The 23,315-nt window shown below is 36.2% G+C and overlaps 1 protein-coding gene across 1 annotated transcript; it reads right to left on the reverse strand.

The window, feature by feature from the left end:
* Nucleotides 1-3,437: 3,437 nt before the first annotated feature.
* On the reverse strand, nucleotides 3,438-22,975 carry LOC135157474 (uncharacterized). The gene is made up of 6 exons (XM_064113098.1): nucleotides 22,863-22,975; nucleotides 16,690-16,808; nucleotides 15,776-15,834; nucleotides 13,484-13,684; nucleotides 11,119-11,286; nucleotides 3,438-5,124 (listed from the first exon to the last, which is right to left on the reverse strand). Exons 3-6 carry the CDS (start codon nucleotides 15,822-15,824, stop codon nucleotides 4,853-4,855), a joined length of 690 nt encoding a protein of 229 aa, XP_063969168.1. The 5' UTR covers nucleotides 15,825-15,834; nucleotides 16,690-16,808; nucleotides 22,863-22,975; the 3' UTR covers nucleotides 3,438-4,852.
* Nucleotides 22,976-23,315: the final 340 nt, after the last annotated feature.

Consider the following 23,315-nt stretch of genomic DNA (forward strand, 5'->3'; position numbering starts at 1 on the left):
ACAAAAAGCTGCTTTGAATAGAAAGAGAAAAATCAGACAAGCATAACGCTGAAAATTTCATCAAAATCTGATCTAAAATAAGAAAGTAATGACATTTTTAAGTTTTGCTTAATTTCACAAAACACTTATATGCACATCCTGGTCGGTATGCAAATGAGGGGACCGATGACATCACTCACTCACTACTTCTTTTGTATTTTATTATGTGAAATGTGAAATATTTTAATTTTTTCCTCATTGCCATGTGAAAAAAAAAAATTCCTCCCTAAACATATGGGATTCCATTGTTTTAACATTTTGTGGTTCAAACAAGAGGGTCCTGTTTGTCAAATTCGTAAAAAATTAAATATTGTATAATTCAAACAATAAAAAACAAAAGAAATAGTGAGTGAGTGACATCATCGACTCTCTCATTTGCATATCACTGAATTGTGCACATAACTGTTTTGTGAAAAATAAGCGAAACTTTAAAATGTCATAACTTTCTTATTTTACATCCGATTTTGATGAAGTTTTCCGCGTTATTCTTGTTTGATTTTCCTCTATTTATTCAAATAAACTTTTTTCTGGGGTGGACTTGACCTTTAACAATAATAATTATGATAGATTGAAGATCACAGATCGAAGTTCCGCTGGACTAATTCTTCAAGTGCCCATTACCGGATGAAAACCAATACGGGGATAGAGCTTTTTCGTCAGTTGCTCCACGTCTTTGGAATTCTCTACTATTTCAACTTAGTGATACCGTGTTACCTTCAAATCTTAAACAAAGCACCATCTTTCCCAGCAACTGTGTGAATGATATTATGTGACAGATTTGGGAACCGGTGCCTTTGAATGTTTTGACAGATAAATGACGCGATACATATGCTGTTCATTATCGTCATCATCATCATCTTATCCTGAGCTGATGGAATTCAAAATGATTCAGAATATCATGTAGTACACCAGGACATGACACAATCCGTGTGTAACGTACTAACGTAACACATTCATGCGTCATGTACGAAGACTCCCTGGTTCCATCACAGTTCTCTTGATCGTTCAAACATACGGAGTCTTTAAAGTGCCATCGACTTGACGAGATGGTGAGGTATTTCATCTTGCCATGTCGACTTGATAGCCTTATTTTGTTGACACGGCGAGATATTTATCTCGCCATGTCGACTTTTGAAAAATTGCATGTTAACATGGCGAGATCCTTTATCTAATCAAGTCGAGTTATAAAAAGTTATTTGTCAACAACAAGGCGAGATTCGTTATTTTCCCAAGACAATGTGTATTTTGTCGGCATTATGAGATGGGTCAACTTGGCAAGATAAAATATCAAAATCAAATATCTCGCCATGTCGACATAATTAGATCTAGGCTATCAAGTCAACATGGCAAGATGGAATAACTCGTCATATCGACATATAGGCTATAAAGTCGACATGGTAAGATAAAATATCTCGTCATGTCGTAAAGTCGATGGCACTTTAAAGACTCCGTACAAGCACCGTCAATGCCAAACCTCGGAGTTGTAATTCAAAATGATCTCCGATGGAACAGCCAAACTCACCTTGCAACAACAAAAGCAATAGGGGTTCTGAGCTTCCTTAGACGAAATTTCCATCATTGCTCAACTTCTGTCAAAGAGAGACTCTATCTTACCCTTGTTCGACCACATCTGGATTATGCAGTCGCTGCCTGGGACCCTTACACATCCAAAAATATCTCTTCCCTTGAACGAGTCCAGAGACAAGCAGCCCGATTTGTAACAAATACATATGAAAGAGAATCAAGTGTTACCCAACTTCTAAATTCACTTAAATGGAATTCTCTCCAAGAGAGACGCGAAGCACATCGTTTAAGCTGTTTCTTCAAAATGTTACATGGTAAACTTGATATAGACGCCCGAGCGAACACTAAACCTAAACCAAATAGGAACAGACGGGGACATTCCTTCCAGTTTGAGGTACCATCTTCCAGGCTCGATGTGTACAAGAACTCCTTCTTTCCCCGCACAATTGCATCGTGGAATGATCTCCACCCTACCCTGGTATGTCAAACTGACCCAGATAAATTTAAAGCTTCGATTCTAAAAACTCCCTAAATCCACCCTCAACCACCACAACCTCCAGTTAAAATTCCATTAGGAGTATTTTGGAGGAACCACAACCAAGTACCGAGTACCAAGTACCAAATGGTTTGAAACGATACATCTCGGCCGTGTGAAGAAAGCTTGAGGCTTCAAATAGCCTTAGCGATAAAAACGCGCGTTCGGATTGTTTTATGAGGATGTCATCTCCAGGTATATGTGGAGGAACCAACGTCCCAACGGCCTTAAAACATTGCAACCAGAGGATATCATATGTTTGTTCCAGGAAAGTGGTGCAACATGACTCCTGACATCTAGGTCGTGACTTGATTATATTATGCAGAGCCACATCATTCAGGCAGTGCGAGGAAAAGATAGATGAAGTGATAATGGATGAGAAAGAAGAGCTGGTTCAAAAACTATACGAGTGTACAAGTCATGTGCGTGCATGGGTTGGTGTTCGCGTGTGTGTGTGGTGCGTGTGAGAGTGTGCATTTGTGTGTAAAATAGAGAGTGAGAGAGAAAGAGAGAGAAGAAAGAAGGGAAGGAGGGACGGTGAGAAAGAAATCTGATTTCGTTTGAATTATTTATAGTTAAACGATAACCCCAACGCGTTGCATCAATGGACCTTAAACGAGTCCGATTTCCATTTTCCAATGATGCAGAACTGTAAAGTAGACCGGGTTGATGGAAAGATTGTAATCTGAACAAAGAGAACGAAATACTGCGGGAGAAGCTGAATATAGCAGAATGAGATTATAGATACGCAAGAAAATTCAACAGGTAATTTCGTTCCCAGTATCGGTGAGGGTACATGTTGTAAGGGGTATACCTGGAGAGCGCAACATATTCTGCTTAATACTTTTGACCACATTCATAATTTTAGTTTAGGCAATTTTAATGCTGTACCTATTAAAAATAATTTAAAAATCCGAGATACTAGGGACACCAAGCAGCGAAATACAAAATGTGATAATATGTAACGTCAAAGTTTTATATTTGGGTCCACATGTCATATATATATTATACAAAGCTTTTGTAGAAAATGTAAGTCTATTGAATAACGGAAACAATTGCTGGCTTAAGACAATTCAGGATATTTTTAACATACTAATAATGAATTTACATGTAATGCCATTCTTCTCATTCTTCCTCTCTTTCCCGCTCTCTCCATTTTCGAACTTCTTCCCTCTTTATTTCCCTTTCCTCTCTCACTTTCTTTATGTTTTCTTTATCTTTTCTTGGATATCAGTCTCTATATTCATTGTCAAAATATCTATCCGAATGATTCCTATGTTTATAGTGTATATTTGTATATAATTTTCAAGTTGTTTCTTTTTTCTTTTTTTTTCTTTTTGACGAAATACTATTTTGTTTTTGTTTATTTGCTTATATTCCTTGCATTGTATATTTGTCTTGTATCATTTTGTACTTCTTGTTATGAACAAAATACTGGCAATTGCCAGTGAAGTTCTAATAAATTCAATTCATTCATTCATTCATTCATTCATCATCAATTTAACAGTGTGGTATAAAGAGATTGACACAGAATACCAAGAATAGACTCCTGTTGAACATTTATTCATTAAAAAATGCGTCGTGGACTCTTGCCTTTGAAACAGAGGGTCGTGGGTTCGAATCCTAGCCATGGCGTGTTTTCCTTCAGCAAGAAATTTATCCACACTGTGCTGCACTCGACCCAGGTGAGGTGAATGGGTACCCGGCAGGAGTAATTCCTTGCGTGCACTGAGCGCCGGTGATGGTAGCTCGAGCTACAGCCGGGGTAATAATAGCAGCGCTTTGTATCCTCAGGCAAACGCTTTATAAATCCAGCTATTATTATTATTATTATTTAATCACCGTTTTTACCGATACTATACCTAAACTGCTTGGGATAATTATTGAATACCATAATCCAGCAAAAAAGTGGTGTTATTACTAGCGTGATTTTGTTGTATTTATGGTGTTTTTTAAGCCTTTAATCACTCCTGAATCGGGCAGCCTTGAGTTATAGATCTTATATCTTCGCAAATTTGCCTGTATCATATTCTGTAGTAAACAATCATTGCTATATTACAAAAATAAAAATAAAAAATTACATCGGCGGTGATAATTTTAAGAAATTCAATAAAGTAACATTTTTAACAAATTGCTCGAAAGAGAATATGAATTATAAAAGAAAACAGGTTTGCATTTTGTTTCGGATACACAATTAAAAATAGAAATTGTAGACATGTTGACAAGAAAAAATGAAAAAGACAAAAAAGATGTTCGTCGCACCAAGTAGTGTCACTTGCTGTTGTTGTAACCTATTGTCATTCGTGAAAGGTTGTCAAAGATTTATATATTTTTTGTATAATTTGTACGATGAAATACTAAAGAAACAGTGAATCACATTATTGACTATCTCACTTTCATATCACTGTGTCCATGGTGTATATACAACTTTTTTGTGTGCGAAAAATTAACTACTTTTTAAAATGTCATATATAGCTTTTTTATATTACGTCCATTTTTTTTAATTCAAATCGAATTCTGATGATGTGGACTTGATCTTTAATCAGAGACAGCGTCCAAATAGCGAAATTTCATCGCGATCGTGTGGTGGTACGGAGACAATAGAAGGCAAACTAATTCCTTCTCCTCCCGCCCCCATGGGGTTTTCAATCTTAATATCATATTTATTATAAGTTCTAAATAATTCCGCTTGACTTCCATGGTCAAACAAGATTGGATCAGTAATATTTATTCGTAAGAAGGGCCCAGTGATATTCAATTTCTACAAGGCAGGTTAAACACCCAATCAGCCGCCTCCTTAGCAAACACGGTTATTTCGTCGATGGTGATATGCGGTAGATGACCTGTGCGAAGGAAAGGTGCGGGGGAATCATCCAAACCAATCTGGTAGAATCCGCCGTCGAAGTCAATCCAGAAGGAATGGCACGGTCGGTCCCTGCAAGGAGCTTGTCCTTGGACATGAAATCTTTGTTTCCCACTGTTGTCGAGTATTTGTACTTCAGGAATGGCTGAGCGGTAGTAGATGGCTTAAAAAAATAAGAAAAATTACAATATTGTCATTTAGGTGTTTGAAAGATTCACGCCTCTCTTAATCGGTGAGGCGAAAATGAACTTGATTAGAAGTGCAATTACACAGGAGAGGGACAAGCAAGGGCGTAGGCTGGTTTGAGCATGAGGAGGTGCGCATCCTCGGGAGGTGGAACTAGAGTGGTATGGCGGTGCACATTTTGGGGAGGTGGAACTAAACCCAGTGCACCCCCTCCCCCAGCCTACGCCCTTGACAAGGAATAAAAAAAGGAAAGGTGTTTCATGTGTCGATTTATTTATTGATATATAACAAATCTACTAGCGTAGATGCTCAAAATCACGAAGGCCTTTCAAAATATATATTATTTTTTGTTGTTGTTTAATTCACCAATTTTCTTTCATAATTTTTTTTTAAATCTCACCTTAATGTCTCATGATTATATTTGTATATTTATGTTCAAAATAATGTATGATATTTGTATGTTTTTACATGTATATATTATTGAAAGAAATAAATGAGAGTATTTTCACTCTCCCTCAAATCAAATATTTCCGTATTCAAAAGGCAATGTGACATTATGCTTACTTATGAACTTACTCCATAGGAGTGAAATGACGCCCGGACAAAATGTTACTTGAGTAACCAGGAGCGAGCGGATCCAGGATTTTCCTAAGGGGGGGGCATATTTTTCCGAGCAAAATTTGACAAGCAAAAAAAAAGGTCCTCACTTTTGAATGAATGACATATTCAAATTGAAAGAATATGTGCTGTGACTTTCAAGGGGGCGTGTATGAACGGTATATTTACATGAAAAATTTGATAATGGCTCTCAACAATGGGGCACGGGCCTGATGTGCCCCCATGGATCCGCCACTGTGAGTAACCCTAATTTTAGTAAATGCTTCCTCTCTCTTGAGGAAAAAATCAACTATTGCTGTTCCAAATATTTTCTTTACCAATATTTGTCGCACTATTGTACCAATGTAAAAACAGTTTTTTTCTTTCAATACTCCGGGTCAGACTCTCCTAAATTCACCATGTTGTCAATTTCCGGGGGGCAGTCAAATATATTGCTGTACACATGCGTGAACAAAAAAAAACGCGTTTAAAGGGTTGTTTTTCAGTTTTGGACGCGGGCCGCGCGCGAAATTATTTTTCCCACCGAGTTCTGGACCGACATATGAATATTCATGACTTGCGTCTTCGGATTGAGAGTACGCATGCGCGTGGACTTTGTCTCGACCACTGCCGATCGTAAGCATTCACGTTGCTCAGAATGAATTAGCATCGTCAAATTACCGGTACCCTTACATAGTTACATAGGCCTTATAGGCTTAGATCTATATATACATCCAATTCTTAAACACTTATCAAACTAGCTGCCATTAATGGCAAGACATGTGCTTGGGTAGGGCTAGCTTAGGCTAGCGCATTAACTTTACCTCAAATCTGGACCTGTCTAATGCCTAATACTAATAGGAATAGCTGAAAAAAACATTGACAAGCAAAAAAAAATATATATATCTTCACGCTCAAAAAAGGGGACATACGTCTTTTTCATTGCATTCTTACATTACAAATTATTAATTTGGCTTCTCAAAGGGGGCACGTCCCCTGAATCAGTTGTGACTCGTCAGAGGGACAGTCTCCCCCCCCCCCCCCCCTTGGTACACTAGTGGTTCCATGCTGATACAGCGTAGATCAGAGTCTAGATATAGAGACTAGACTAGAACTAAGATAATTTTTTTTTAGATCTAGGACTGGTTTTGTATAGGGACTAGACATATTAAACCATGGCAAATAAGCTAATATTTGTCTAAACCTAATTAAACGTGAAGTTCGGAATTAACCAGTTCGAAGTTAACCATGGCATTAGTCGGCTATTCAGTGTTGTAGTCAAGGCTCAAACCTCCAAGGCCAAGGCTTTAATACCCAAGGCCAAGGCTTTAATACCAAAGGCCAAGGCCAAGGCATGGAAACCCAAGGCCAAGGCCTGAAAACCTCAAGGCCAAGGCATTTCAAACTTACGATATACAGAACAATGAACTAACAATACTTAGGCGGCAGACATCACACATGGTAAAATGTATGTGAGCGAGAAAACAAATTAACCTTTGTACATTTAAAACAAAAATAATTTCATGATAGAGACATATCAAAATAATGATATAGTTACCTGTGTACACATAATCCATAATTTTTCTATAGGCGATTTACATTGCAATAATTATTATTACCACGGTCATCTGATCCTGGCATTCTCAACGTATGTTTTTCTCCACTCCATGGGACAGGGGCAACAGAAAATTATTATGGGGGGGGGTGGTCAACGCCAAAAAGGCACCCATTTATCAAAATTAGTTTTTTTGTGCAAACAGATACATGTATTTTCAAAATGAGATTATGAACTGCGTGAAGTAATTGTGTGTTTTATAGAAATTAAGTTGAGCAAAGGCTTTCTAAAGTGATTTTTAATTATAAGATAGATATTTTGCTTTAGGTTTTACTTCTCAGCGAGAAAGCATAGCGGTTTTGAAAAAAAAATCAATTCTGATGTTGTAAAACTTGATTTATGGTCAATTATGGGGCTAATCATTGTTGAAATTTCCTTGCGCGATGTTGCCAGCGCGAATCACCAGCTCAAACTTCTTGACATGTCGTGTAATAAGACATGGAAATTGTTTTATTCTGAGCTGGTTTTGTAATCATGAAAAAGATGTGTATCTAACTAAAAAATAACTTTGCGCTCGCTAATTCTTTTTATATACTGACCAGTAAAGGAAGCAGTTAATTACTGCATTTTAAATAAGATACATAACTCACCAATAAAAAATAATGCGAGCGCAAAGCGCGAGCTCAAAAATTTGTGATATTCCAACCTGAAAACTGGACATTCTAAGCATTTTTTTGTGAACGAGAAGAGAACGAGTACAATAATTGATGCGAGTGCAGGAAGCGAGCCAAATATTTGTGATATTTCAACCATAAAGCAACATTCTATACATTTTTGTAACCATTAGCAGTACTGTACTAAACAATAATTGATGCAAGCACGATTCAAAATCTGTGATTTTCGAACCTAAAATGTATTATGTTTTATTATTAAAGAAGGTATTTCTTTTTTTAAAAGGGCACATTTCATTTTTTTTTTGGGGGGGGGGCAAGAGAGCATAAAGCGCAAGCTAAAATTTTCAAATGCTTAAACTGAAAATGAGTCATTTTTAGGACTCTTGTCAGTTTTCATATTTTTTTCTGCTTACAACCACTTTTATCAAACAGTTAATTAATCATTAATTATTAATACTTATTGATAATATTGATAATTATTAATTATCAAATTATTTTTTGTTAATTATTATTTCTTGAAACCATATTGACACAAAAACAAATACGTTGCTTATTTCCTTGAAACTGTAGAGAAATGAGATTCAATGTTGAACGATATATATATGATTAAAAAGAAGTAAACATTTTTTCCCCTTTGTTTTGTCAATCTGACCCAAAACAAATATAAAATTTAGAAGAGAGATAGAGAGAAGAAGTCCCACTACCAAGAATAAACTTAGACAAGGGGGGGAAGGGAAAGGAAAAGATGGAGTAAATGTGATATTATTTTTTAAACAATCTATTGCAAAATTAGCTTTTCTTATAGAAAGAGGGGGACAAATTTTGTTCACTCGCTCGCTTCAAACGCTTTCTTCTTTTTATTGACAGAAATTTTGCTCTATATATGCCATGCTTGGCCCCTCAAAGTTTCTGGCTCATCATGCCATTGACATAACCCATTTGGATATGACAAAATTGGAGACTGTGTTCAAGTTTACCAAATCTTTTCAGAATATCATTAAGACTTAAAACATTCTTGTTGGCCAAAGAAAATAATACAAGGAAAATCCTAATGGAATAGAAATCAACCTTGTTATCGTTCTTTAGAGTTAGCTATGTTTAAAGTATGAAAATTGTTGTCGAAATTGCAGTCAGATGTAAAAATTATTCTTGTCACCAAAGCACTATTATCTTGATCATGACCATTATTATTTACTGTCATTATCATCATATGATTACAACACATTACCAATACATAATGCTATTTTTCATAACTGTATTCTTTGTTTGAATTTCTTGATAATGGTGACAATTACAATTGATGACACTGCTAGTACACTTACTACTGCTGCTGCTACTGTTACTGGTGATTGGTAGTATTGACCATTAGTGTTATTAAATATATATAAAAAACAATTTAAACATTTATAATTACTTATTTAAAACAAATGAAAGTACAAAATACCTTGAAAATGCCTTAAAATTTTAAGGCTCAAAATCCTCAAGGCCAAGGCTTTGAAAAAGTAGCTAGGCATTAAGGCGCCTTAAGGCCAAGGCCGAGCATCAAGGCACTACAACACTGATTAGTACTAGGCATTAATTAGACAGGTCCAGATTTGAGGTAAAGTTAATGCGCTAGCCTAAGCTAGGAGCTAGCCCTACCCTAGCACATGTCTTGCCATTAATGGCAGCTAGTTTATTAAGTGTTTAAGAATTTGATATATATATATATATATATATAGATCTAAGCCTATAAGACCTATGTAACTATGTAAGGGTACCGGTAATTTGACGATGCTAATTCATTCTGAGCAACGTGAATGCTTACGATCGGCAGTGGTCGAGACAAAGTCCACGCGCATGCGTACTCTCAATCCGAAGACGCAAGTCATGAATATTCATATGTTGGTCCAGAACTCGGTGGGAAAAATAATTTCGCGGGCCGCGCGTGCACTCGTTAAAGGTCAAGTCCACCCCACAAAAATGTTGATTTGAATAAATAGACAAAAATCAAACTAGCAAAATGCTGAAAATTTCATCAAAATCGGATGTAAAATAAGAAAGTTATGACATTTTAAAGTTTTGCTTATTTTTCACAAAACAGTGATATGCACAACTCAAATGAGACAGTCGATGATGTCCCTCACTCACTATTTCTTTTGTTTTTTATTGTTTGAATTATTCAATATTTCATTTTTTATAGATTTGAGAATAAGGACCAACTTGACTGAATCATGTAGTATTAAACAATGCCCATTCCACATGTTCAGGGAGGAATTAATCGTTGTTTCCCTTGACAAGGAGGAGAAAAATAGGATATTCCCTATTTTATATAATAAAATACAAAAGAAATAGTGAGTGGATGATGTCATCAGTCTCCTCATTTTCATACCCAACAGGATGTACATATAACTGTTTTGTGAAATTAAGCAAAACTTAAAAATGTCATAACTTTCTTATTTTACATCCGATTTTTATGAAATTTTCAGTGTTATGTTTGTTGGATTTTTCTCTTTTTATTCAAATCAACTTTTTGTTGGGGTGGACTTGTCCTTTAAGGGTATCAAAAACACCGATTTTAAAAATAGGGTGGTTTTGAAAAACTGGCAAATGGTCAATCGCGGGGTCAAACGTAAATAGGATTTTTTTTTTCAAAGGTTTTTTTTAACACTAGCCAAACGTGTTTAGGGTATTGTTTTTCCCCCAAGCTATTTCCCCGGGGCTTTTTCCTCCTCGTTTCTGAAGTGTTCGGGCCCGAGACAAAACTTGTTTAGTGGTCATATTCGGGCGACAACTTGTTTAGGGGCCAAAATGTGTAAATGAAACCCGCGAAAACCTTGTTTAGGGGGTTATTTTGCACATAGAGAAAAAAAACATGTTTAAGGGGTGTTTGGAAATAATTTGGTCATGCATGTGTACATCAATACATTTGACTGCCCCCCCCCCCCCCCCGGTCAATTCATTAGCGAGTTTTCGCTCAACTACGTAGAATGAACCTACATCGCAGCAAAATGCTAAAATGCCTTGAATACGTTATTATCTTTTATGTTTCATTTCATTAGGTTTCCGTTTTTCTCCTTTGTCATGTTTGTTGCTGTTATGAAAACCAAGTTGAATTTGGGGTGTACTTTCACTATGACCAAGCTGTTAATGCATGAGTACTTACCAAATATGACTCCGTTTAAAGGATACTTTTGTTTGCTACGCAATAAAACCTGGACAAGATCGGTAGTAATAACATCGAATGAAAACCGCGTTAAGCCTTTGGGCAACAATACGGGTTGAAGCCAGACGTATCTCCAGTACTTGTTCGTTGGCATGTGGAACGAGCATTCTACAGAAAGACAATCGATCTTGACTAGTTTTTATAAAGATTGACGTTAACCACATATAATTTGAAAGATAAATATTAGGTAGCTAGAAAGATTGATCGATAGACGGCCGGCTAGTTATGACTTGCCAAAGGATACATGTAAATGCTACCTACATAAACTGTGTTTTGATCACGAAAAGATATGTGCCTATATAAACATAAATCCAATTCAAAGGTGCAATAACGATCTAAAAATGAGTTCGAACAGAATCAAATAAAATAGAAAGTTAATGTGTTATATGTATGAATAAAAATGTGTGCCAAGTGATAAGTGCAGAAAATGGGTAATTGTTGAAAAATTGACAAAATCAAACATTCAGTATTAAGAAGTGTCTTCTCTACCTCGCCTCCCCCCTCCCTTCTTACTCGCACACATCTTATAATAAGTTTTCTGACCATGCCGAATGTTCGCAAGAAGAAAAAATGGCTTTTGATATTTCATATCCTGTGCGCCAGTCTCTTAAATAGCGCTGTTTTCGGTACATACATTAATAGACCAGTGTGTGCTTGGTTGTCGTCAACTTCGAAACACACATTATAAAAAGGATCATAAATTATGCTCAGCATGCAGTTCAAGGAATAATCAAAATCACACCGATACTGCTTGAACTGATCACCTGTCTGTACACACGAGGAAAAAGTGTGCATCACTTTGCACCCTCTAACTCCAGTATAGGGGCTCCGTTGTGGTGCAGCGTTGGACCGTAAAATGATTTTTGTACCTTTAAGAGGGCAATTGTTATAGCGACAGGGTGCATAATTCATCTTTTAGGGAAAGTCCACAATTCATCTTTTAGGGAAAGTGCACAATCACGCTTATTTATGCTTTGAACAGTCTGACCGGCAAAACGGAGTCCAGGGGCCCGTTACACAAAGCTTTGCAATGGTCGTAGAACATATTACTATGATTGATTGCATTGACTACAATGTACAATCGATCGTGGAAATCAAGCGTAGGGGGTGCCGTGGCCGAGTGGTCTAAGGCGCCTGGCTGTACATGTAAAGTCCGGGGTTGGATCCCCGGCCGCGGCACCTATGCCCGTGAGCAAGGCATTTAATCTACATTGGTCTATTGGTCTTTCAAATAAATGGAAATACAATGTGCATTATTAGTAACTAGGTGTGCACTTGTTAAAAAAAGCGTACGGTTAATCGCCGACCTTTGTGTTACGGGACCCAGACCGACCAAACTTTACGACACGTAGATTCCAATGACCACCGGTCGGTGTGGATCGGTTTCGCTGGTGTGACTATTGCACAACGCAGAAAATTATTAATCCTAAAACCACTAAAATGTGAAAAGTTGTATTTTTTTAATACAAACACCATTAAAGTGAATTTTTACACCTTTTTTTTCATTTTGGATGCAAATCTGCACCAAAAAGATACTGCCAGTGCAGCATTTAAGGGTGAAAACTTGATTTTTATTTCTTAGAGTGTGCATATAGTACGAACCTTGTCGCCCCAAAACGAGGAGTGATATGTTATCTTCCCCCCCCCCCCCTGTACCACCACTCATACGAAAATCCGTAAAGCTAAGGTTAACTTTTATTATCATCGATCGTAGATATACATTATACAGTTACATAAACTGACCTTATGAAATTTAAGCTAAAAATTATCACAAAGACTGAAGGTAGCCAACACGTGAGACAGTGTATTATCATTATTATTAGTAGTAGTAGTAGTAGTAGTAGTAGCATTATTACACTGTAAAAACTGTTGTGTTAAAACTGACACCAGTTGGTGTTAATAGAGGACCACACCCTCAGGTGTTAAAATTACACCCTAGAGATTGAACATAACACCTATAGGTGTTAAACACTATCAATTCAACACCGGTGTAAAATAACTGGTGTGGTCCTCTATGTACACCGGTTAACACCACAGTTTTTTATGTGTGTTATTATTATCATTATTATTAGAAAAAGACCAGACATTTAATATTGGTCGGAATACTATGCTTAATTTGCTGATTTCTCAGCTATTTCCCAATTTCTTCCAGAATACTTTGGCACATATATATATAATATATATATTTCTTTATACAAGTCATAAACACATTTGTGAGGTCATTCTATTGGATTCTGTACACGAACTCGGTGACATTGTTCCTACAATTAACTAGTATTTATCTAAATTGCTTCTCTAAACTCACTTGCTGGAACACAGGCGGTGACCACAGGAAATGATATGTTTGATCGATTGACAGCCATCGCCATACTTTCGGGTAATATCGGCAACACTTTTCGTCGAAGGGTGTAGGTTTGAAGATGCTGAACACCACCCCGGTAGACAGTGCCACGTTCGCACTCAACTTTCATTTTCGGCTTACCTGCAGTGCTTTCACTGTAAGGGACTGGGTGTATATTTGAATGAGATTAGGCATAGTCATGAACCACATCTAGAGAACAAATTCAAATCACTCTTTTTCCTTTAATCTTGTGATCGACCTACAAACAAAGCAGCAGGTTCTCGGAATTTTCGTTACTTTCCCCCTTGGACGAACTCACGGAGAAGGGGCGGGGGGGGGGGCACTCGGAGTTGGGAAGTGTAGGGGTATGCGGCCCCAAAATCTTAAACCATACCCTTAAGAACTGAAGTTGCTATGATATGATCAGGGAGCGTTCCATCAACATTGTGGTCTGACAAGTTGTCAGACCTGACAACTTTCCTTGATTTTGATTGGCTGAGAAGCACTATTACTATGGTAACTGTCGGATAAAATTGGACTTTGTCGGATAAAACGTCCGACAAGTCCTTTCATGAAACGCTCCCCACGGGCTTAACCCTAAATAGACTGGGCTATTTCGACGCCTAAGAAGACGTTGAATCAGCAACCCCCCCCCCCCCCCCTTCTGTTGATCGCGCAATCGCGACAAAACTTGGCAAGCACTTTACCCATGTCATATTTTACAAAACTATAAGATCAAATTCTGGGAAAAATCTCATTGCTAATTAATCATGCTAATTTATGCTTAAAATCAAAGTTTCCTCCAATTAACTAAATAATGCCCCTAAAATGCTAATTTTTGGTTCACAGACGCATTATAGGAATCTGATCAAATGAAATTTTTAAAATATTTCAACATCACATTTATTTTCTTATGTATTCTACTGTTTTCTAAATTTCTTATGTATTTCTTTTTTCGATTTTTTAGTTGTCGAGGATTTTATTTTGAACAAAAACGATATGAAATTAATTAATTTTAAACAGTAAAAGTAAAAATAATAAAATATTTATGAATTTTGGCTAAAAACACCATATGCATTGGGTTTGTGCAAGAATTCACATCTTTGAGCAATTTTGGGTCTGCATGCACTTACGAAATATAATTTCGGAACCGCGTACCCGGGGGTCGCAATTTTGGTCTCAAAAGTTGCGCGAGACTTGAAAGTAAGAAATCAGCGAGCGAAAAATGTCGAGGGGGAGGGGGGCTGAATCAGCCCTCGCCCCTCCCCAGGTCTAATTAGGGTTAATAACTATTTAGTAAATGGTCCTCTGTAAATAGGGTGCCTGCATGGAAACTAGGATTTGACATAAAATGAGGGTCATCGAGAATTGACACCTGAAATGAGGGGCTTAGTAACAGGGAAAAGTGGTTGGTCATTGAAAAAGGGTTAATTTTTTTTTCCTTGGGACCTGCCGGCAAGGCGTAAAAAAGAGGACCCGTACAGCACCGACCGTACGACCATTATCCGTGAGTGGGTTCCATGACATTTGCTCTGGCGACAATTGCCCCGCTGCAAATTCCACACGCTAATGGAAAGACCAACTTCAACCCTGGATTTAACATACCCTATCCTAAACCTAACCCTAACATAAAACCCTATTGCAACCCTAACCAAGCAATTGCCGCCGGAGCAAATGTCGTGTCACCACGTGAGTGCCCCCCCCCCCCCGGGGACAAACTATACTCTTGAGAGTCCAATATCTTAGTCTGCTGATTTATGCATCTTTTATTTTTTCTTATTTCGGAGTGTGAACGGTAAGGAAAAAGTTAACAGTAGCTTATTTTCTCATCACAGCTGAGTATGGCTTCAAAATTTCCAATCACATCTTAAAGCCAGGGATAAAGGGATAAGAGTGCTGCGAGTTCAACGTACGACCATCTTTCGACAACAAAATATATAAATAAAGATGGCCCTATGCTCGTAAGAAGCCCTAAGTCTGACTAAAGAATAACTCAAAGCATTCCCCCACAACGTACAAATTCTAGCGCCATTGTATAATCGAAATTCATTTCATTTCTTAAGAATTTTTTTTTAAAGATCGCACCATCTAGGAATTTCTACGAACTCCAGAATCTATACCAACAGTGGGATCCTTTGTGACTGTTAATTTAATGAAAGGCTTTTCAATAAAATATAAAAGAAAATACGCCTATACCACCGATAACCCCCCCCCCCAAAAAAAAAAAAAAGAGAGAAAGATATCGACATAACCTACCCGATGAAAGAAGTAGGCCTATCACCTTCGTGATAAAAACAAAATCCATCTAGAAATGTCTGTAAAAGAAGGAAATTTAATCAGGCAAATTTATTGAGATGTCCTTTCCCTATACAAGAAAGATATCGATTCATAAGCATGATACAAGATGCCGCACATCGAGTAACCTTTAATATATATTGCTGATGCGAATCTGGCTAAATTGGTGACCTGTTACACATTTCCTGAATTAAATAACTGATTTATTCTTAGATAAATGTGTCGTATATACTTTAAATATTTATATATATTTGTTGGAACAAAGTACAATGCATTACCACTTTGCCTCATTAATATCTTCTATGTCCAACACGCGGAACGTAATATATATATATATATATATATATATATATATATATATATATATATATATATATGTGTGTGTGTGTGTTTGTCAAGTTCTCAAACTTTGATTAAGAAAGGTTGGAGGCCAACCCGAGTTTTGACAATTCTATAATTAATAAATTGTGAGTTAATTGTTCAATACGCTTTGCCGATTTTGCATATATGTATATATATATATATCTATGTGTGGGTGTGTGTGGGTGTGTGTGTGTGTATTCTAGGTTTCAATTTTAAGGCCGATTTCAACCAAGCATTTATAGGATTTGTTATTTGTCCAAATATTTGACATTTCAAGATAATTTCATGTAGACTGGATGAATTTACCAAAGAAGAGGAACATATGCCAAGGACATGAAACATATTTTTTTAATGTTACAAGTAGATAATAGTTAAATAATCAACTTCTTTCTCATTGACGGTTCTTAACTAAAATGTGATCATTCTTTCTTTAAAAAATAAGCTGTATCCTCTGATGAATAAGTGATTTATAATACTAAAACAAAATACCAGAGATTCACAATCAAACTTACCTCGTTTTCACAAGTTAGTATGAGAAACACATCACATGCCCACGATCTTGTATCTGACTTCAAATCCTGTTTAGTCGACTGAAAAGCGAATTCATCCTGAACAGATATTATGATTTGGTCTAGTTTACATGGTATAGAGTTCTCATAATCGTGATGTAGATAGTTTAAAACAATGCGTACTAAACGCAATTAGGTCAGAAAGGCAAAAGTGCGACTTATTGAGTTTCATTGCCACTTAATAATTAGGTCGCCAAATGGCAACAGCATTATCATATATTTGAGAGTATGGTTGTGTCGAATCGAGAAAAACCATGGTGATAACAAAAGCAGAAAGTGATTGTTCTTTTTACGAGACAATGATAGATTCATAAAATATTTAACGGTTCAAAAGAGACAAATCTTGCGACTCAACGATAGGTATTAAATTACATTTTTATGGACTAATGAAAAAAAAATCGTCATTTCTGATATCGTCCATTACAGATTGACAAATGCCCCGACCTAATTGTCGATTAATAAAAAAGTATTTTAATATCAAAAGTTGTAACTGCTGGAATCTGCAGTTGCATAAAAGTAACCACCAAGTAGGTGAAAATCACGAACACATCACCAGGCGCGTAGCCAGGGGGGGGGGGGGGGCGGGCGGTCGCCCCCCCAAAAAAAAAGTCCCCAAAAAGAAAAAAAAAGAAGGGAAAAAAGAGAGGAGAAAATGAAAAGCGAAGGGAGGAAAGGGAAGAAAGGTAGCTTTGAGAGTTTTTCTTTTTATTCTTTATTTTTTTTTCTCAAACGAGAAACTCCTTCACTCTTGCTCTAAATTTATATATATGAATTTCGCTTTCGGTTAAATGACACTATTGCAGTTTCCCTCACCCTTTCACTAACCCTGTTTTTCCACCTCAGCTATATGTGTTTCTTGCCAGTTAAAGTTCAAATGTATACATTGGAATTAGAGTAAGGTTAGGCCGAAGTATATGAAGTTATCTTCTTATTTTTCAAATTGATCGCGCAACTTCTGGTCGGGTCGACTCCGGGCGGGTAAAATCTTTACTTATCAATTTCTGCCGTCATCTCCATATAAGCAGCTTCTCCCGCTTTTCAGCTCATTACTAAACAACCATAATTTGAGGGCAAACGGGTTCCTAATTTAAAAAGAGGAAGGTATAAAATTCATGTCGTATTAGATAAAAAATAGTACAATATTTTTTTATCAAATTCTTTTAAACTTCATGTAATTTCTGCACATTCATCTCCTGTCCTGTTTTGCGCCCTCGGTTTCAAATTTTGAATGACACTTAAGTTTTTTTATCATTTAAAATGAAGCGCTTCATGATAAGTCAAAGAAATTGTACATCATTCTTTTTTATATAATTTCAATAAATCACTGAAGTTTCAACTTTTTGCGCGCTAATTTCCTTGTAATGAAGTTCAATAATCTTAGAAAATCAATTGAATTAGAGCCGATGGGGTATTAGAGATATCTGCATTTGATGAAACCTCCGCCCTTTGAAATTTCAGAGTTTCATTGCTCTGCGCGGGGAGGAATATCTTCCTCCCGGCTTATACCCTTCTTCTCCTCTGTTTTGCGAGTTAAAGATATGCACTGTGTGATCGCTAAATTATTTGTAATCAAATCTGATCTTTTCAAGGAAAGCATTCAATATTACTTATCTCGGGACCCTTTTCTTTGGAAAAAAAATTTTAAACGCTTTAGCTTCCGCGCTTCGCGCGGGGTAATTATTATTTTAATTTCCTCCATTTATCCCTTTTCACAATCACTTTTGAAAACAAGGTTCAAAATCACAATATAGTTAACTGAATTAAAGCTGATATAGGTACTAGAGGCAAGAGAGACGGCTCCTTTTCATTTTAATTTATGAAACACCGAAAGCTTCGCGCTTCGCGCTGCACCCACCCCCTAGGGAGCGCGCTTCGCGCGCTCTGTAAGTGTTGGCACGCTTCGCGTGCATTTACCGCCCCCTCCAAAATGAAATCCTGGCTACGCGGTTGCACATCACTGGTCTATAAAAAGGAAAATGAGTTCAAACAGCAAGTGTTCAGCGTTATTAGAAGCTCAATCCGCGCTCTTATACTTCAACACATACAACGATATACTGAAATGGAAGAAATGAAATCTATAGTATTCGGCAAAGGGAGAATATACGTAATGTAAGAAAATATAATTTTAACATATATGATTCCCATTTTCTCCTAAAAATATCCCTTTTCTACTCCCATGACCAAAATCAAATGGCTGCACTGTGGTTCATATTATGAAAGGATGCTTGGAACTGTGCCCCACCCCAATTTCTACCGCCAAGAAAAAGAATATAAGAAAAGGGTGAAATATGAAATATAATGTAATTTTCTAAATACAATTTTCTTCATTAATTTTTTATCACAAAAAACTCGCTTGCGGCTTCTCTTCTTTTCTTTTTTCTAATATAAATGTTGTACCATAAAGCATGTTTGGCTCCCATAACACATTTGCATCATTACGCTTCTTAACGGCTGCAAAGTAAATGTTTTTTTCTTCTTATTAACATCTTAAAGGGATCCAACCCAAATAAAAACTTGTTTTTATAAGGAAAAGAAAAATCAGACAAGTTGATAGGTGAAAGTTTGAACAATATTGGACAAACAACAAGAAAGTTATGAATTTTTAAAAGTTATAAATATTGGTAATCACTATACCCATGGAGACTTCAAATTGGCCGCATATGGGAAGTCATAGTAATGTAAGGCAAGGACTACTCTTCCATGTACTCCAATACATATTATGGCTAAAATGTCATTTTCCCCAAAAGTTTTATTTCAAATTATAGTTTTCTTTCATGAGGACATAAAACAATATACTACCTGGGTTATATTTAGATTACTGCCCCAGGGGAATGGGTACTTAGGAGAAAACCACTAATCCCTGATAATAAAGTACATGGCCTATGGGAAAGTTGTCCTTGCCCCTTGTCATAATTTACTTACTCAGTTGCCAATTTGAAATCTACATAGTATTAGTGATCTCAATTTTAAAGCAGCTATAACTTTCTTATTGCTTGACCGATTTCTTTCAAACTTTCACCATTCTGTTTAATTTATTTTTCTCCTTCCCAACACAACATTTTATAGCCAAGGCTGGATTCCCCTTTAAAGACGAAAATAAGGAAAAGAACATAACATTTTAATGAACGGAACATGTTTCGAGGTTCAGACCTCATCATTAGCCTAAAATCATAAACAGAGTCACTGATATGTATACATTTGGGATACCAAGGTAATTTCAAGAATGTAGGTAAAAAAGACAACGGTATGTGGATCACAATCCAACACTCTCCGTTTAAAAAAATTCTTGATACTGCCCAAACAGACTTTCAGCTCAAAATAAAAGAAGGACTCTTCATTAAATGGAGAAAGCCTCAACTCAACCAACAGGTGCATAATTATCAAATAAAATGCTTTCTGTTTAATCAACCCCACCCAAACTGACCTATCACTGGCATAATTTTCACCCTGTTCCACATACCGTTGTGTTCTGTACCTATACATTCTTGAAATTACCTTGATATCCCAAATGTATAAATGCCAGTTATTCTGTTTATGATTTTTGGCTGATGATGGTGTGACCTCGAAACATGCTCCGTTTATCAAAATGTTATGTTCTTTTCCTCATTTTCGTCTTTATGTTGATATCGTGTCGTTCTTTTGGAATTATTAACATCTCATTAATCATTAATTTAAATCTCATCTTAATGTGTAAATTTGTGTTATTATATATTTCATGTGAGTTATTTTTTTCGTCCTATCGTCTTTTTTCCAAAGACCCGTTGGAAGAACAGTGGCATTATGTTAGCGCTGCTGAAATGGGCTAAACAAATTCCGCTATTAATAGTGATTTTGAAAAAGTAAGTTTGTCTTTATATATGGAAATACCATAAAACAACGAATGCAACGCATTGAGTCATGCGTTGTCGTAGGCTACATGTTAAATTTTGCACATTGAAAAATTATTATGATTGTCTCTGTCTAATGCCCAAACAAAAGTTAAGCGAATCAATGTACATTATTTAAATTGTGACTTTGTCTGCGTTGGCCATGGTTTGTGTATTTCATTGAAACAAAGCAAAAATTTAAAATGCAATTATTATTCTCTTTTTAGTGACTGAAGACAGAATTTTTACATGTCCTAATTGTGTTAGTTGTTAGGGCTTTACAACCTAATACGGCTGGTGGGAAATTATTGTGAGAAAATGAGGAAGCCGTATCTTTTCTTTGACATTAATCTGCCGTAATCGGCAAAACAAATTATGCCAAAAAACAACTTTATTGTTATATGTATATTTTGCTTCATTGGCTTTCTCGACTCGGAGCCCATTCTAATATAAAAAGAAAATGGCGCTAAATTGTAAATGCCTATACTGAGACGAATAATATTACTCGTCCACCTGTTTTGAGTTTTTATAGGAACCGTGGGTGGCGCCTGTTGACGATCGAAGCGTCAAACCACGTGTTATGACACGGTACAAAAAACGTGTGACGTGAAACGTTTCTTGGAGCAATCTCAGACAGATATAAGGGGATATAAGAAAGTACTTTTGGGCTCGTATCAGAGCGATGGCATTTCTGAAAATTCTATATCCCTGCTCAAATGAAATTCAACAAGAAAAATTGTTTCTTGTCAATCAAAGTGTTAACTGAGTTTCCACGTGGCAGACAATGCACTGGATTCTGCCATTAAGATAGTAAAGATTGGTAGAAAAACTATTGAAAAAAGGATATAACAATCGTGTTTTCGCACGTGATTGCACAACAAAGTTCCCGTTGCGAGCGCGCATACAACATACATAAGATACCAAACTCTAGTCTTATATACTCAAAGATAAATTTTGAGAATACCCCCCCCCCCCCCGGAACCAAGTCCTGCAATATAAGAGCACAATTTTATCGAGGTTGACTCCATATGTTTGTGTTCAAAATAAAGAGGTAGGCCTAAAAGGGCGATTTCGTTTATTCTTGTACAACACAAATGGTGCATGTTCTTGCTTATAAATACCTTTTCAAACCAAATCAAATCAATCCGAACCTATTTGTATTATCTTTTTATTAAAAAAAAAAAACATGATCTAAATTCACATATCACTGTACGATTTTTTGTTTTGTTAAAATTGAGTTCATTCTCTTGCAAACATTTTTGCGATATTTCCACAATGATAACATAATTTATTTATTGATTCAAATAACAATAGCTAACGATGTCTAGTAAATGATATTTCCATCCCTTTGCTGATAAAAGTTTAAAATCACAAGATAAAGAAATTATTATGCAGCAATGCAAACTTATATTGAAGTATTAGTATACTAGTTTTTTAGTTATTAGTATTAGTATATATGCATAGCAAAACAAAGATAAAGAAATGAATAAGTACATAACACGAAATTTAATTAAAAATATAAAACATTTAATTTGTACCGTAAAGAGAGAAGAGCGTATTTCGAAGGTAAGTCTCTTGATTAATAAGCACGGCGAATATGCAGGATCACAGATGAAATATGGCGTCATAATTGAAATCGAAATTATTATTTGAATCACAATTTTAATCAGAATTTTAATATACCTCCATCGTCCTTTTTTTTTCTTCTATTTATTTCATTTATTTATTTTGTTGTTGTTTATTATTCTATCTTATATTTTAGGGGAATGTGTGTTATCAAACTCCGTTGTTTTCATTTGATATTATTTCGCATAACCCACTTCATGTTTCTTCTCAAAGTCAAATGGGGAAAGGAAATAAATATTTGCATGTATTTTTTTTTCATTATCACATAGGCCCACGAGAGATCTTACGGCGAAGGCATATCAAAAATGAAATCATGGAATAAATATCATGCATTCTTACATAATAAAGGCTGCTTTAGGAACGTTTTTAATACAAGATATTACTACAGAATTAAAACGAAAACAACTCAGCTTTTACTCTCTATTATACTCACACGATGGGATCTACATTTCTGACGAAAAAAAGTAAATCAAATTCAACACGATTGCATTTAGCGGTAAATATCGACCGTATTGAATTTCAATTGATATTTTCTTATCTTGGCATCGCCTAGGGATGAGATGCATAAAAAAAGACCGGACTAGACGAAAATTTAAAAGAAATAAAATTAAGTGATTGGTTTACCAAAAGTCACATGTCCAGGCGTAATGCAACGTCACGTGGATGAAATTGTATCCACCTACAGAAAAAAAATCGTAGAGCGGAACCTAATCTGGCGAGCCGTCTCTATTTAATGCAATGCTTTTCGATTCTATCCCTTACTTGCTACGCGTTAAGCTCATGTGCTCATAAGTTTCTCTCTTCCCTTCGGTTATTTTTGCTTTTTGTCTTTTTTTAATGGAAAGAGTGTGTTGATTGCACCATAATCCCAAGTTTAACATCCACCTAACTACAAGGGTTTATTGCCATTTCGTCTACAGCCATTTTGTCCACTCACCAAATGGTCTAATGTCATTTCGTCTACCATCAGTTGGTCCACTATCCATATCGTCCAATTACCATTTTGTTCAATAGCTAGTTGGTCTAATAGCCATTTCGTCTATTATCATTTGATCAATTGCATTTTTTGCCAATTGG

Source organism: Lytechinus pictus, chromosome 18 (genome assembly GCF_037042905.1).
Source record: "Lytechinus pictus isolate F3 Inbred chromosome 18, Lp3.0, whole genome shotgun sequence".
NCBI lineage: Eukaryota > Metazoa > Echinodermata > Echinoidea > Temnopleuroida > Toxopneustidae > Lytechinus > Lytechinus pictus.

Bases quoted from the DNA above. Each gene is read 5' to 3' on its own strand.
- LOC135157474 (XM_064113098.1), bottom strand. From the start codon at position 15,824: ATGGATTTTGTTTTTATCACGAAGGTGATAGGCCTACTTCTTTCATCG. The intron at 11,287-13,483 runs GTGAGTTTAGAG...GTCTTTCTGTAG, and splicing joins CACCGCCTGTGTTCCAGCAA to AATGCTCGTTCCACATGCCA. The intron at 5,125-11,118 runs GTAAGTACTCAT...TATTTTTTTAAG, and splicing joins TTTAAACGGAGTCATATTTG to CCATCTACTACCGCTCAGCC.